At 33.8% G+C, this 15,883-nt stretch overlaps 2 protein-coding genes across 2 annotated transcripts; one reads left to right on the top strand and one right to left on the bottom strand.

Annotated features, from left to right (window-relative positions):
• Positions 1 to 342: 342 nt before the first annotated feature.
• LOC130976640 (protein ENDOSPERM DEFECTIVE 1-like) lies at positions 343 to 3,418 on the top strand. Its single transcript, XM_057901555.1, has 4 exons — positions 343 to 1,598; positions 2,161 to 2,280; positions 2,382 to 2,498; positions 2,904 to 3,418. Exons 1-4 carry the CDS (start codon positions 492 to 494, stop codon positions 3,237 to 3,239), a joined length of 1,680 nt encoding a protein of 559 aa, XP_057757538.1. The 5' UTR covers positions 343 to 491; the 3' UTR covers positions 3,240 to 3,418.
• Positions 3,419 to 5,205: 1,787 nt separating this feature from the next.
• LOC130974551 (uncharacterized) lies at positions 5,206 to 5,691 on the bottom strand. Its single transcript, XM_057899424.1, has one exon. The coding sequence runs from the start codon at positions 5,689 to 5,691 to the stop codon at positions 5,206 to 5,208; it is 486 nt and encodes a 161-aa protein (XP_057755407.1).
• Between the last annotated feature and the right edge of the window lie 10,192 nt (positions 5,692 to 15,883).

Genomic DNA, 15,883 nt, shown 5'->3' with positions numbered 1-15,883 from the left:
GTTTTGTTTGAACTGAATTAATATTTTTGGTACAAGAGTTTTAGACAGATATTAGAATTTAATTTTAATGTATTATTAATATAGAGTAGTTTTATACCTCTATCCAATTATGTAAGGTGTGAATATTGGTTTAAGGGATCCAAAGCAATGGAGAAGGCTCCTCTGAGCAACATAAATAAATGCAGTTAACGAGAAACAAGTGTTAAAATTAAAAACTATTACATTTTTTTCATTTTTTTGAATATAAAATTCCCCAAATCAGAACCGTTGCAACGTAAACCCTCCTTCCCAACGGCTACTTCAATAATCATCGTCTTTCGCTTTCTCTTTCACTCAAAACCTCTGCTTTCGATCCACCCAGGCTTCCTTCTTCCTCAAAGTCTCTATCTCTATTGTTTCCATTTACCCCAATCCGAACACCACCCATTCTAGGGTTTCTGCTTGATCCAAGCACAAGAACCACGTAGTTTTGTAGAGCCCCAAATTCTGCAATGGATTCTGCAACAATCAAAGCTTCTACTGTCGTTCCAGATGCATCTGCCCCTCCTCCTCCTCCACCGCCGCCGACCCCTTCTAACCACCGCCGGCCTAGGGTCCGGGAGGTGAGCTCTAGGTTCATGTCTCCGGCGGTTTCTTCAACCGCGCCGAGGCGGCGGCACCACCAGCAACCGGAAGTTGATTCCTCGAATTCCTCTGATGAGAATCACAGGCCTGTTGAGAATTCAGATGCAGGAACCCCGTTCCCAGTTGGGTGTAATTCAACTTCTCAGTGTAAAGGGAATTTGGGGAACACTACTACTACTCAGAGGAAACAAAGGGCTGTGAAGCTTTTCAAGGAGAATAACAATAATGGAGTGGGAAGAGACCCTTCAAGGTCATGTTCTGGAAGAATTGGAGTTGGAATTGGGAATGGTGGTTTCGGTGCCACCCCTTCTAGGCCTGATACCCCCACAGTTGTTGTGCCTTCAAGGTATAGGCTCACGCCGCAGCACAGGGGTAACACCTCGGCCGCTGCGAAACTGCTTCAGGCCAGTGGAATGTCACTAAAGGGCAATGCAGGTTCTGGTTGGCCTCGGATGGAAACCAACTCGGTGTCCGGGGATGCTTCATCGGTGTGCTCCGATGATGATTGTCGTAGCGATTCGGGTGTGAGTTGCAGCACTCAGTCACTTCCTGAGTTGTGTTCTGAGGTAGATATGTTGCCTTCTGTGTCCAATAGGTCAGTGGCTGAAAAAATTGGCAGCAGAAGTGTCTTGAGTAGTAGCATTAGTAGCAATAGTGGTAGTAATGTTGAGTCGAAAGTACATGCTTCGCCTTTTCATCGGTCGATTACTTGGCCGTCAAGTTGCGAGAAGCAAACTCCTTCACTGTCCAAGCTGTATGGAAATCAATTGAATCATGTTAAGGCAGGAGGACTGAGTTTGCCTCCGGTACCCCCTAGCGCGAAACCGGTGGCAGAAACAAGGAAAGGGAAGAAAGGGTCTAGTAATCAGGAGGATGTGCATTCCTTGAGACTGATGTATAATCGTTATCTGCAATGGAGATATGCCAATGCCAAAGCAGTGTCTGCCATGAAAGTGCAGCAAAGAGAAAGTGAGGTAAGGTTATATATAGTGCAAGAAAATGCATAATCATCTAGCTTGGTAATTTTATCTTTGTAATTTATATATAGATAGAACCCTGCACCTTCTGATAAATACAATCTTTGGAAGAAGATATAACTTGATCACAACTCACACCAGTGTAAAATAAAACTTGATTGGTCCACGGTGTATAACAGTTCTAGATCAAATGATGATAATTTTTTAGGGTAAACTGACTCTGACTTCATTCATTTGACATTGTAATTTAGCTTATTTCAAATTATACTCTGAAAAAGTTCGATATGGTTGTCAGATAAGTGACATGTTACCTTTGTTGGGTGTTTGTTATTTTACTAAACTATTGATAGCTCTCTTTTTTGTTTTTTTATTTAGGTTACAATTTTGTACAATCCAGTACAACTTATCACTTTTGGGTCTTTTTGTTGTCTTATTAATCCAGTACAACTTAAACTATTGAGAGCTCTCTTGGTTGTTTTTTGTTTAGGTTACAATTTTGGACAATCCAGTACAACTTAATCAGTTCTGGTTCTTTTTGTTGTTTTATTAATCCTTGCAGAGAGTACTATATTCTCAGGCGATGAAAATATCAGAAATGCGGGATTCTGTAAACCGGAAACGCGTAGAACTGGAGCTTTTGCGGAGATCAAAGACTCTCTCAACAATTCTTGATGCGCAAGTAAGGCTACTAATAATTTTGAATGCTTATTTTTCATTGAAGTTGTCCACAAAGCAATGTCTGTATCAATAATTTGCCTGTTTTGTTTTATATAAATGCAGATTCCCTATCTGGATGAGTGGTCTGCTTTGGAAGAAGAATATTCACTCTCTATTTCTGAAGCAATTCAAGCTTTGTTGAATGCCACAGTACAACTTCCACTTGGTGGGAATGTTAGGGTATGATCTTCAATCCTATTATCATATCTACTAATTTTCTGGTCAAGACTTCGTAAGCATGATTCATTTTAATACTCACATTTCAAAATCAGTGTTTTGGTTCTGAAACTGCACTTGGTCGGTTCAAATCGACTGGGTGTCGTGTTAAATGACATGTGGCATGGCATGTTTCGGATTCAACAAATTCCTTATGACATGGCAGTTTGAAAAGCACATTTGGCAAGCTAACATTTTAGGAGATCCGTGATGATGGAACTAAAATGATTGAAATAAGAACCAAAATGCTAATGCTAATCCTGAAATGTCAGGGACTAAAATAAACTATGCTTATAAAGTAAATGACCAAAATGAAGCTTTATTTGTTTATTCTATTATGTTTAAAGAAAAATGTATTCTACCAAACAGGTTGATGTAAAGGAGGTTGGGGAGAGCCTGAATTCAGCATCAAAGATGATGGAAACAATTGTTCTCAATATTCAAAGATTCATGCCAAAGGCAGAACAAACCGATGTCTGGATCTCAGAATTAGCTAGAGTTGTTAGTGGAGAAAGAGCTGTAATTGGAGAATGTGGAGATTTATTGTCAAAGACATATAAGTCACAGGTTGAGGAGTGCAGCTTAAGGGGCCAATTAATCCAACTATATTCAACTTGTCATAATAATAATAATAATAATAATATCACAGAACAAGAAGCATTTGATAGTTCAGTTGCAATTTGTGCCGGCAATGAGCCTTGTTAGGTATAGATATAGATAGCTCATGATCATCATAGTTGAAACTTTGTTCATAAGAACTTGATGAGATGAATTTTTTGATATGATTTTTAAATAAGCCAAGCTTGAGTCTCTCCTCTGAATCATATAGCAAGTGTTGTAATTTGATATGTCTATGTAATTTCATTTCATTCTTTGTATGATTGCATTAGCTAAACTAATAAATCTATAGAAAAAGTGGATTTTTAATGATATTCTGTTTGTATGAACACCACAATTAAAAGTAATAAAAAGGTGTTAGCTCTAACTAATAATAGTTTAATTATGATAAATATTCTTTTTTTTTTCTCACTCAATGGATATAATCTCTCCCTGGTTTATAAACATTTTAAATAGTGGGATAGTGATCTAAAATTTTAAATTTTTCTGTAACTAAGGTGAGGATTAAATTCTCAACACTTGATTAGGGGAGAATGAATTCTTTTATTCAATTACACCAATATTTGATTAAATAGTTAATTCCATCTATTTGATTCATAAGCTTAAATAAAATAAAATAGAGACAGATTAAATTGATGGTTGTATATTATCATAAAGCAATTGGATATTTTGTTTTTATAGAATTTTGGGTGTGTTTGAAACAAAATATGTAGGAGTTAATTTGTACGAGTTAAATCGTGGCTGGTAGTGAGAGTGTGCCAAATTGAGCATAAATCGAGGCACCCTGCTGAGATTAGGAAATGCAACTTGTTACTCTTCACAAGCCATTCATGCATAAAGTCCTATGGTAAAGTGGTTAATATATTATATAAACCACAAGATCTTGTGACGATTTATATATTATTAGAAAAATGGTATTCATGTTTCGAAAATGACTAAAAAAATCAAGTAAATTTGGAATGGAATTATTTTATTTAAATGAAAAAGCCAAAATTAAATGACGAATGAGCATCTGGTTACCGGATCCAAATATTAAAATTTCGATTAAGAGCACAACTGGCTAACCAAATATTAAGAACCATTTAAATGAACATAAGAAACACAATTTTAAATTTAAGAGTAAAGTATCATTTTTATCCCCAACGTTTGGGATAAATCCTATTTGTGTCTCTAATGTTTAAATCGTCCTATTTGTATCCCTAACGTTTGTAATAGTGATTCAATGTTATCCTGCTATCAATTACACATCATGAACGCTTTAGTTTGAGTTTTAAAAATCTCTTCTTGAAGTTAAAATACAAATGTCTGAGATAGAATTGATGATCCACTTCAAAAAATAGCTCATTAAAAGTTGAAACTAATTCCTACAATATTTACATAATTCACTTTTCTATGGACATAATTTAATCTAAACACAAATATTGGGTATAATATTAAAATCGAACACATCCAAGTGAGACCTAATTGAGAATGAATACATCAAAATGAGAATAATTGAAAAATATAATCGGATTTGTTAGTATAATTAATAGTAGGGTAACATTGAATCACTTTTATAAACGTTAGGGATACAAATAGGACGATTTAAACGTTAGGGATACAAATAGGTCTTACCACAAACGTTGAGGACAAAAACGATACTTTACTCTAAATTTAATATCTCAAATTTTTCTCTTCTATATTCAAAATACAAAATCAATTTCTCTAAAAGTTAGTACCTTTAAACTTAAAATAAAATATAATCTAAACAAAAATAACAAATTCTAAATCATAAACTTTAAATAGTTAAATACTAAATTCTAAATTCTATTTCAACATAACATCATTAAGCTAATCTAAAAGATTGGAGTTTGATTACTATGTTTTTTATGGAAAAAAATTAAAGAAGCATAATAATAATAATAATAATAATAATAATAATAATAATAATAATAATAATAATGTGTTCTATATATACTACATATATTGTAGAAAAAAAAGACAAAATTAAAAATATAAATTATATAAAATTAATAAAAAAACAGTCAGAATTTATTTTATTTAATATTATTGATCATAATAACCTATATATGATTGGATCTTCCGTATCCCATTCTTCTTTTTCTTTGTTATTATAATCTTCCCAAATAGGTGGAGCAAACTGTAGCATCTTCTCTTTCACCGTTGAACATGTTTCACCATTCATGAGTTTTTGTGCATTATAATTGAAGAATGCGCCATTAACAAAACTTTCAACCTTTTCTTGATCATCATCATAGATGTTACAAAGAGCCTTCATGTACTGTAAGGACAACTTTCCCGTGACTTGAACGTCGTGCGAGATACGACGGAACGAGTCACGGCAAAGAACCTTAGAAAAATCCAACAGCTTAAGTTCGCTTTTAGTGGCGGTTGGAGGTGGCGGTGAAGGAGGGTTTATTGCTTTTCTTAAACAGTGTTCTATTGGGTGGGTGGCGGCGATTGTGGTAGGGACACGTGGCATCATCATCATGGACATAATTAGCATGAGAAGAATGATGATGAACTTTGATGAAGACATTGTTAAAGACTTGAAGAAGCTAAAAGTGTTCTTAAACAAGAATATTTGATAATTTTATTAGTATGAGAAATATTCAACTAAGTGTGTGTGGTGTTAGTGACAATTGATGTTATTTATATACAATAATGTTGTTAAGTTTGATTTAGATTAGATTAGATTAGATTTTTATCTTATCTAATCTAATCTAATCTTATTTTTTAAAAATTTTATTTAATCTAATTAAAATAGTATTACATAAAATAAAATAGTATTACATAAAATAAAATAAAAGATTACTATACAATTTGTTTAAGTTTAATTATCTCTCAATAATATTACATACATAATTTAATAGGTTCCTCCTATGTTTATTTATCTATTTTATTAATAATTCAAGTTATTAGCCTTATAATTACATGTCAAAAATGGATCAAACCAATTTAATTAAAATTAAACGGTTGAAATTGTATCAAATTGGATTGAATTTTAAAATTAACTTACATGCAACTAATTCAAATCAAACCGCGAAAAACTATACTAATCATATATCAAATAAATTAGCAATCAAAATTAGTTTTCAAACTAATTACATAAAAGAAATCCAAAACCAAATCTGCAATACACCCTTATCAGAAAAAATAGGGTGTGTAAATAGGTCAATGCTAACTGCCCTTTTTTAATTAATTAATTATTAATTAAATACCGATAGATATAGTCCAAAAAAAAAATCCCGATAGATTTACCAAAGTTTTTTTAAAATGAATTTTATTTAATAAGAAGAGAACCATGTAGTAGAAATAAGCGAGGTCAGGCACTTATAAATTAAATTTGCATCTTTTAAATTTTAAATTTTTTTTTTAAAAAATAAAGTATAATTTTTTATCTTTAAATATTTTTTCATATTTTTTTTGTTTCACCTATAAAATAAATAATAAAAAATCATATTTTATTTTTTAAAATAAAATTTAAAATTTAAAAAATTTAAATCCTATAAATTAGCCTGGATTTTAGTCTAACATATTGTAAAATAGTGTCAGACATAAGTTGGTTTTTTTTTTTGGTGACAGACATAAGTTGGTTTAAAAAATTAATTCTATTAATAAATTAGGTTATTAATTTTGTCAAGTCGTTTTGAATCTGTTAAAATATAAATAAATACAAAAATAATTTTTTATAATTAAAATAATTATTAAAAATTTTTTATATTTTATTATAAATATTGTTTATATTTTAAATACTTAAAAATTTTGAATATTATTATAAAGATTTAATTTAATATATTACATATAAATATTTTTTTTAAAAAAATAATTTTTTAAATATTTTTTATTTTAATAAAAAAATATATATATTAGACTTCAAACCATGCCAAATTTAAAACAAATTAAGTTTAACATTTAAAATAAAATCTATAAAATATTACAGACCATACTAAGATCAGTTAAATATATCACAAGTCTAATCTATTAAAAATTTAAAATTTTAAGGGTGAAGTCTAAGCTGACCTGTTTTTACTCCTATTTATAATAATAATAATAATAATAATAATAATAATAATAATAATAATAATAATAATAATAATAATTAGTATAATAATAATAAATATATAGTAATAAATAAATAAGTAAAGGGATTCTCAATAAATATACTTCAAGTGAAATACATAAATTCACTAAGAGAGATCAAACATTAAGAAAAAAACTTCACATTATTCTTATTAGCTTAATTACATTCGTTTTATTTCCTAAGTTAGTCGTAGTTAATATACATGGAACAGTTACGGTGTATAGAGACAGTTTTCTCAAGAAAAAAAAATTATGAAAACTTTGTCATCTTTTTTAAAGAAAATAAAAAAGAAAAAGAAAATTAAGTCCAGAATTAAAGAAGACAATATAATCTTGATGAATAAATGACCATTTATACCCATGAGAGATGAAAACGCTGACATTTGTACCCATGAAAGCTCGAAACTAATCTTGTACCCATGATAGATGCTGTCCGTGTGACAAAAGTGCCCTGACTTGGATCTGAGCTTGGTTTGTGGGTTTCCGAACCTACGTGGCACTCCCCCCCAATCTGAGCCAACCATTCACCATCATCATCTTCATCTTCATCTTCATTTTCATCTTCTTCACCATCACCATCACCATAACCTCCATAACCTCCATCACCATCACCTCAGCACTGCCACAGCCACCTCCCTTCACCACAACCTCCGGCGACAACGATTTTAAATCGAATCAGCAGCAGTAGCGGCATTAGCCGCACCAACAGCTTCCCGCAACAACAATGCCATCGAACAACTTGCAAAGGTATTGACATAACCCTAATGCAATAATGTCTCAAAATTCTCAATCAACCATGAAAATAGAACGGTAACAATGAGGGTTTTGGAACAAGGATAACTTACTAAAACTTGAAAAGAACAGAGGAATGGAGCGGCAGCAGTATTAGCTTCGTTTAAGCACAAACAATCCCACGGCCACCACCACAGCAGCAGCGATTTCAGCACACAAGAGAGGAATCAGAAACAGAGACAAGGCTGAGCAACAAACGGAGACAGTGGTTTCGGCGACAGCGGCGGCGACTCCCGCTAGTGACGGCAACGAGCTCCCGTGATGATGACGGCGACTGGGTGTGGCGGTGGTGACAGATCGGCTTTCCCTCTCTCTCTCTCATCTTCGCGCACTTTCTCTCCCTTTTCGAAGCTCGACAGTGACGCATAGTGAGGCGCGATGGCGGCCCTAGCTCGATGGTGGCTGGACAGTGGCGGAGCACGACGGCTCCTCTTCTCCCTTGCGGCGTCTCTGGCTCGCGACGGTGGTGGTGCGCGATGGTGGCTGGTGATGGCGCGATACCCCCTCTCTCGGATCTCTTCTCGTGCTCTCTCCTCACTCTCTGAATCTCTTGTTTTTCTGCTCTCTTCCTCCTTGCTCTCTTATTTCCTCTGTTAGTGTGTATGTCATGTGTTTTTGTCGCTGGAGGTTGTGGTGAAGGGAGGTGGCTTTGGCGGTGCTGAGGTGATGGTGATGAAGGTTATGGTGATGGTGATGGTGATGATGAAGAAGATGAAGATGAAGATGAATGGTTGGCTCAGATTTGGGAGGGGGGGAGGTTGGGAGTGCCACGTAGGTTTGGAAACCCACGAACCAAGCTCAGATCCAAGCCAGGGCACTTTTGTCACACGGACAGCATCTATCATGGGTACAAGATTAGTTTCGAGCTTTCATGGGTACAAATGTCAGCGTTTTCATCTCTCATGGGTACAAATAATCATTTATTCTAATCTTGATGCTCTATCTCATTCTTGGGGATAACAAATATGTTGAGTAAAATTATGGACAAGCCACACAAAAGTCAAAGTGTCAAACAATAATGTTGGATACATAACTTTAAATTAGCAGCACGATAAAGTAACAACAATGTAGAGAAATTTTATCGGCAAACAAAATTAAATGAATTTCTTGTGGGATTTAATTTTTCTAAAGAAAATTGAAACAAGATCTCATAATTTTTCTTTTCTTTTTTTTTTTTGGCCCCTATTAATTTGTCTTTAGAAGTGAAACAATATCTCATTTTAGTGAGTGTCTTAGGATTGGGATTGGTAACTTCTCTTAATTTATGGCAAGTTTGTAAGGATGTTTATGAATTGGATTGTATTCATAGATCTGTGGTAAATATCTGTATCGAATCCGACCCAACTCCTAGTATGCCATGGTTATACAAGAAGCTAAGTGTTATCAATTTGTTCTTCTTAATTATAAACTATTACTTAATATATGAGTCTGTTCTTTGTTAGAACGTTGCCAATTTTACAAGTAATTTTTTTTATCGTTGCGGATGATAAGGTAAAATAAACAAGCATACATTGATAGAAATAATAAGGAAGCATAAAGAAACATAGAACACAGCTGATAATACACATCATGTACACTATAACAAAGCATGTAGCGTTCACAAAAGATCAAGTCAGTTTACATCCTCGTCAAACCTACATACTCGTCAAACCTACATAACTACTATATACATGACACTCCCAAGGCTTGGCCCATACAAAAAGCCGCTAAGCTGGCGCCCAGGCTAGACTAACTACTCTACAGCTCCTAGCTCTCGGGTGTACTAACACAAGTGAGAGACTAACTAACAGATAATGTCAGACTAGAGTGTCATCAAAAGAATGCCCTACTACTGTTAGACTATATCTATACGTGGCCGTTTGGAAGATCGTCATGAGGCTCGCCCATCTCCTCATCCTACTCTATCTCTATCTCAATATCCTCTTCCTCCTCCTTGTCCGCAGGTACAGCTATACCCTCAGACCCACCAGAAGCACTGCTGTCACTGTGTACAAAATCATTCACGAGCACATGTCTGTTCACGTATATAGGGGCTACCTTGTCATCTGGTAGTGCCAGCTCATCAGGCTGCGGAAAGTTAAGAATCGGTTCAGGGGAAAAGTTCCACTCTGGTGGAATCACATGTACGTACTCTCCAGCTATCTCGGGCTCATCAGGAATGATAGGCTCATATGCCGCCTCATTCAAGGGTTGAGCTAGTACAGAATGTCTGTGATCATCGGGAAAAGGATGTCCAGGTGCGTCAGGGTGTAGCCAAGATAAGGGAAAGTCGTAGGGAGCGTCAGGATCAAAAAGCGGCTATTCAAAGGATGTTGGAAGGGACGATTTCGTAACGCGTAACGTCTCATACAAGGCTCCACACTCAAAATGTAGTAACCATAGTACACCGGATCCTCGTAAATGTATAGGTCCTCTACTTCATAGAATATCACGCTCGTTTCCATCTTAAGGGGGAAGAGAGAGAGAAGGGGGTAAGAACTAGGGAGTTCTTAGTAGGGTCGGAGCTATTAGTTACGTTCAATAATTCGGTGTTGTTTAGCAGACAGATAGCAGAATACAGCGAAGCAGTAAACATGAGATGAAGATAAATAGAGAAAATAGAGAAAACAAAAAACAGAACACGAACAGAAGAATACAGAAAAATAAAACACAGATATAGCATACAAACAGACAAACATAAAGAAATAGATCACACAAAAAAAAAGGAATGCAACATAGAATGATGCGCAGACAAGAATGATGCATGTCTAGTCCTAGTGTAGGTAATGAGCTCATCTGTCAGTTTCTACCCGCTCCCGACGTAACCCAGCATTACTAGCTAGGTATGACTTTCCTGTTAGCTATACCTCTATGTACAGGAAATAACCCCTATGCCACCACAGGGTCCACTGCACGCAGGAAATAACACATCTGCCACTGCAGGGATGTATGCCGACACACCTTCGGTATACAGAAAATAACCCCTCTGCCACTACAGAAATGGAACAGGTGGTCACGGTACTTCTGTAGCAGAAAATAACCCCTCTGCCTTACAGAAATAAAATATGGATCTGTACCGCAGGAAAGCATTCTCAGTGGTCGCACCACCATCTATTTGACTACCACAATGCAGCAGATGAACATATAGATATCTCCGGGGTTGCCTTAACGTAACAAATGACCTCTCAATAGGTCCTCTGCTCTTTATCATAGTACTCTTTTTTCTTTGTCTCTTTATTCTGCTCTGTTTATTCTTTTTTCTGCGCTTCTTTCCTCTGTTCAGCTTTCTCTGTTTAGCGTATGTATTTAAAGCTTATGTAAAATTTCGGTATGAATAGTTAGCCTACCCAAATATAGGTTCATTAAATCTATACTGAAACAGTTTAACTTTTCATATTATACCTAACCTTAGGCGCAACTCAAGAACTAACTATGTTGTTCCTAGTTCGTTCACTAATCTCTGTTTGTTTCTATCATTAAAACTTTACATACCTTTTCTTTTATTTTTATCTCTTCTTTAACTTTTTATCTTTCCTTTATCTTCGTCTCATTGACATGTTATTACCATTTCCTAAGGCTGCGTTTGTTTTTAGAGACAGGACAGAACATAACACTGAAACGGAGATAATAGGACGAAGACACTAAAAATTATCTTTTGTGTATTGTGTTTGGATACGATGAACAAGACACTAATGTAATGTCTAGTATTATGTTTGGATACACATGGACAAGACTAAAATATTATATGAAATGACTAAAATAGCCCTGTGATTCCAAATTTTCTACATCAATACAAATTAATTTAATAAAAAATGAGAGTACATAGGAGTACAGACGGAACTTGAAAAAAAATATTTGAAGAGGAAAAAAACTTTTAATAAAAAAATATATTAGTATTTATATTAAAATAAAATTTATAAATATAATTATTTTATTTTAAAATTTATTATTAATATATAAGAATATATGGTTAAGATTAACAAAAAAATAAATTTGAGTTTGATTAATAAAAAATTTTGTTTAAGTTAATAAGCCAAATTAATTTTAAATAAAAAATTAATTTTAAAAAAATCTATTTTTACATGAAAAACAATTAGTTTTTGCATATAAAAATCTATTTTTATTTAAAAAAACTATTTTTTTAATCTAAAAACTGATTTTTTTTATAAAAAAACTGATTTTTCTTTAAATTATATAAAATCAATTATAATTTATAAATTATTTTTTAGCATTTTAAAAGATCAATTTTACTTTTGATAATATTTATCTTTCAAAAGTTTTAAGATTAATTATTTTTGTTATTATTTTTATTACAAATCAAATAATATAATATAAGGTTAAAATGGTATTGAAGTAAAACGATAAAAAGAAAAGAATTATCTACCCCCAATAAAAAGTATCTCTGAACAACGCAATAGAAAAAATAAGAAGGGGTAAGAGTGGAAAAAAAGGAAAACAAAATTTATAAAATTATCTGTGTCAACTCTTCCAAATCCCGTGTCCATCATTGTCCTTCGTGAAAGAGTGGACACAAAAGTATAAAAAATTGTCTCGGAGACAATATGTTACTGTCCATGTCTCTGCTTCCAAACACTTTTTAAACAAGTGTTGTCCATGTCTCCGTGTCCTGCCCCGAAAACAAACGCTACCTAAGTGTTTTATGAAGGTAATTATGAGATTCTACACTTAAGGTTGTCTTTCTAAAGCTTTTACGAAAAACTGCATTTTTCACATTATTTTATTATTTTTATTAAAATATTATTTTTAATTAAATATTATTATTTAATATTCTATTATTATTTATTATTTTATTATTAAATATTCAAAAATTATCCCTTTTTTACTTTTAACCTTTAAAATTCATTTTTTATCACCCGTAACTTTTAATATTTTTACTTTAACCACCCTAACTTTAAGAAATTACCAAATAACCCCTCAAACACCAAAATAATTACAATCATGCCCTTTTTAAGATATGAAAGGTGTTCTTCAATGTTCTTCATTACACTCAAAATGTTTTTCGTGTTCTTCGTAAAATTTTCAGATTCTTTCTCTATTTTTACTCGTTTTTCAATCTTTTTCGCAACCGATTTTTACCAAAATTCAAAATAAAATTGCAGCCACCAAAGCCCTATATTTTCCACTTGATTTCAACACAAATTCAACCCCAATTTAAGGGTTAGAGTTCGTTTTTCCAGCAGCCACAAGAACATAAGTTCATAACTTGAATTTTATCAAATTTCATCAAATTTTCACCAAAATTTCAACAAGAATTACTCATATAGACAATCAATTTCAAGCATAACCAAACCATATCATAATCACACAACTCAAACATAATTAATCAAGATTAATTTTACCAAACTCTACCTTGATTTGCTGCTCCAAATCCGGTTGCACTTTCAAATTTTCTTAAAGCACTTTTTCCTCTTAAAACACATCAAGAACAACTTTGAATCCATAAAACCTCAACTGAACAAACCTTAATCAACATGTTAGGAAGGGATTCCTCACCTTAGACTTGCTGAAAATTAACGTTTCTTGACTCACAAGTCAAGTTAAGCATGATTCCTAAGAAAGAACATCAAGAAAATACATGTTTAAGAATATTTCTTTGAAATCGAAGCAAAAGGGAGATGGTGCAGCCAACTGACCTTGATTCCAGTCTTGATAAGTCATATGATTATGTAGAGAAAGAAGAGAGGATCATTTTAGTCGGATTAGAATTTTGATTTGAGTTTTAGTTCAGTAGAAATCAAGCTTTGAAGATTTGGAACTAAGAACTTTTCTCTCTTTTTCTCTCTTGGAAATTTTGGCCACAAGGAACAAATGAACCAGCCTTGGGGGTTTTGGAGGTGTAGGGTGAGTTGTGATTGGTTGGCTTGGAGGTGGGTTAAAATAATATTAAAATATCTCAGGTGTATAACTACTAAAACTAGATGTATCGGAATACTTGTAAAAACATCTCTAAAAATTCTTTTATGAGTTACTAGCATAAATGACACTAGTAACATATTTATTATGAGAATATAACATATATGATGAGGTCTTAGCTTTGCTAAAGTCATCAGAGAGTGCTGGTGCTAAGCTACACCAGTAAACTATGAACCCGGTTAAACCGATTTTCTGTTTTTAACTAAAACTGACTAGGTAATATTGTAATATCATTCAAGCAGCTTCTAATACTAATATAATGATAATATTATACTATTATCTCTCTTCTCTCATGAATCGAGTCCGGTTCGTCAAACTGAGACTATTTACGGAAACCAGAATCGAAACTCCTAACCGATACAGTTCAAAAACTAGGTTCTTCGCGATTGCGTTATCGGCTTGTCCAAAAGAGATTCTAGCTTAAAGATGACATAATGACAATGAGGATTGAGATGCTTGATGATATATCAAAGGTGTTCCCTTTACTAATCTTCTAGAGAAATTCGTACCTTCAGAAAAGATCTCGTGTACTCGAAAATCGGGATTGTTACAATCTGCGATCGGATCGGTTAAGATCCGATTAAGGATTGGATCGCGGATATGCTCTGCATCCGCGGATCCTATTCACGGATCCGCACAATAATAATTAAAAAAATAAATATATATATGTTTGGTATTATATTTACTTACTTATATGTTTTAGTTTGTAGTTATTATTCATATATTGTATTATTTTATTTTTGTTATTTAGAAAAAAGTTTGATTAAAAATATTTTAGGAATAATTAGGTTTAAAAGTATGAAAGAAATATTTTTATTAATTTTTTTACATAGAAATATAATTAAATAGAGAATGTTCAATTATGCGGATATATCCAATATCCAATTTGATTCGCAAATGTACGGATCGGATTGGATCCAACACTAAAAAACACAAATATCATATCCGATCCGATAAAAATTATGCAAATCGAATCAAATTTTCGGCATATTCAATCCGCATACACCCCTAGTTTATTCAATTCTTATTGTTTCTTCATTCTAAAAAATTATTTTAAATCAAATAATTAAAATTACCGAAAGTTAAATTAAAAATGTTAGCCGCTTTTAATTATTGAAAATGCAATTATTAAGTTAAAAAAAAAAAGAGTAAAGGACATTTTCGTCTTTGACCTTTTTTTTCGCGGACATTTTTGTCCTCAAGCACTGGAAAATACATTAAAGCCCCTGACCCTTGAAAAACGTGGACATTTATGTCTTTCCGTTGAATTCAGCCGTTTGCACTGAATGGAAAAGGCTGAGCTGGCAGAGGTGGCATTGAGGTGGCACGTAACGGAGGCCAGTTGGCATGGAGCATTTCGTAACAGGACGTATAAGTCCCTGGAGACGAAAACGACACCGTTTCGTCTCCTCCCCCATCTGCCATTTTCTTCTTCCTTGGTCCCTTTTCCCTTCCATTCTTCTTCCTCAGCCCCTGCCTCCATCACCGCCACATAGCCGCGCCTCCGTCAGCCACCATCAACGCCGGCAACCTCCTCCTTCCTCTTTTTTCGGACGTTGATGGTGGCTGACGGAGACACGGCTGTGCGGCGGTGATGGAGGCAGGGGCTGAAGAAGAAGAATGGAAGGGAAAATGGACGAAGGAAGAAGAAAATGGCAGATGGGGGAGGAGACGAAATGGCATCGTTTTCGTCTCCAAGAACTTATACGTCCTGTTACGAAATGCTCCATGCCATCTGGCCTCCATTACGTGCTATCTCAGTGCCACCTCTGCCAGTTCAGTTTTCCGTCCAGTGCAAACGACTGAATTCAACGGAAAAACATAAATGTTCACATTTTTCAGAGGTCAGGGACTTTAATGTATTTTCCATTGCTTGAGGACAAAAATGTCCTTTACTCAAAAAAAAAAAAAAAACAAATAGACACAAGCCCCTTTGAGAAAGA

Source organism: Arachis stenosperma, chromosome 4 (genome assembly GCF_014773155.1).
Source record: "Arachis stenosperma cultivar V10309 chromosome 4, arast.V10309.gnm1.PFL2, whole genome shotgun sequence".
Taxonomy (NCBI): domain Eukaryota; kingdom Viridiplantae; phylum Streptophyta; class Magnoliopsida; order Fabales; family Fabaceae; genus Arachis; species Arachis stenosperma.
This window is presented reverse-complemented; position numbering and strand designations above follow the sequence as displayed.

Excerpts from the sequence above, each read along its gene's own strand:
- LOC130976640 (XM_057901555.1), top strand. The coding sequence starts at position 492 with ATGGATTCTGCAACAATCAAAGCTTCTACTGTCGTTCCAGATGCATCT. Across the intron at positions 2,281-2,381 it reads CAACAATTCTTGATGCGCAA|ATTCCCTATCTGGATGAGTG; the intron begins GTAAGGCTACTA and ends ATATAAATGCAG. Across the intron at positions 2,499-2,903 it reads CACTTGGTGGGAATGTTAGG|GTTGATGTAAAGGAGGTTGG; the intron begins GTATGATCTTCA and ends TCTACCAAACAG.
- LOC130974551 (XM_057899424.1), bottom strand. The coding sequence starts at position 5,691 with ATGTCTTCATCAAAGTTCATCATCATTCTTCTCATGCTAATTATGTCC.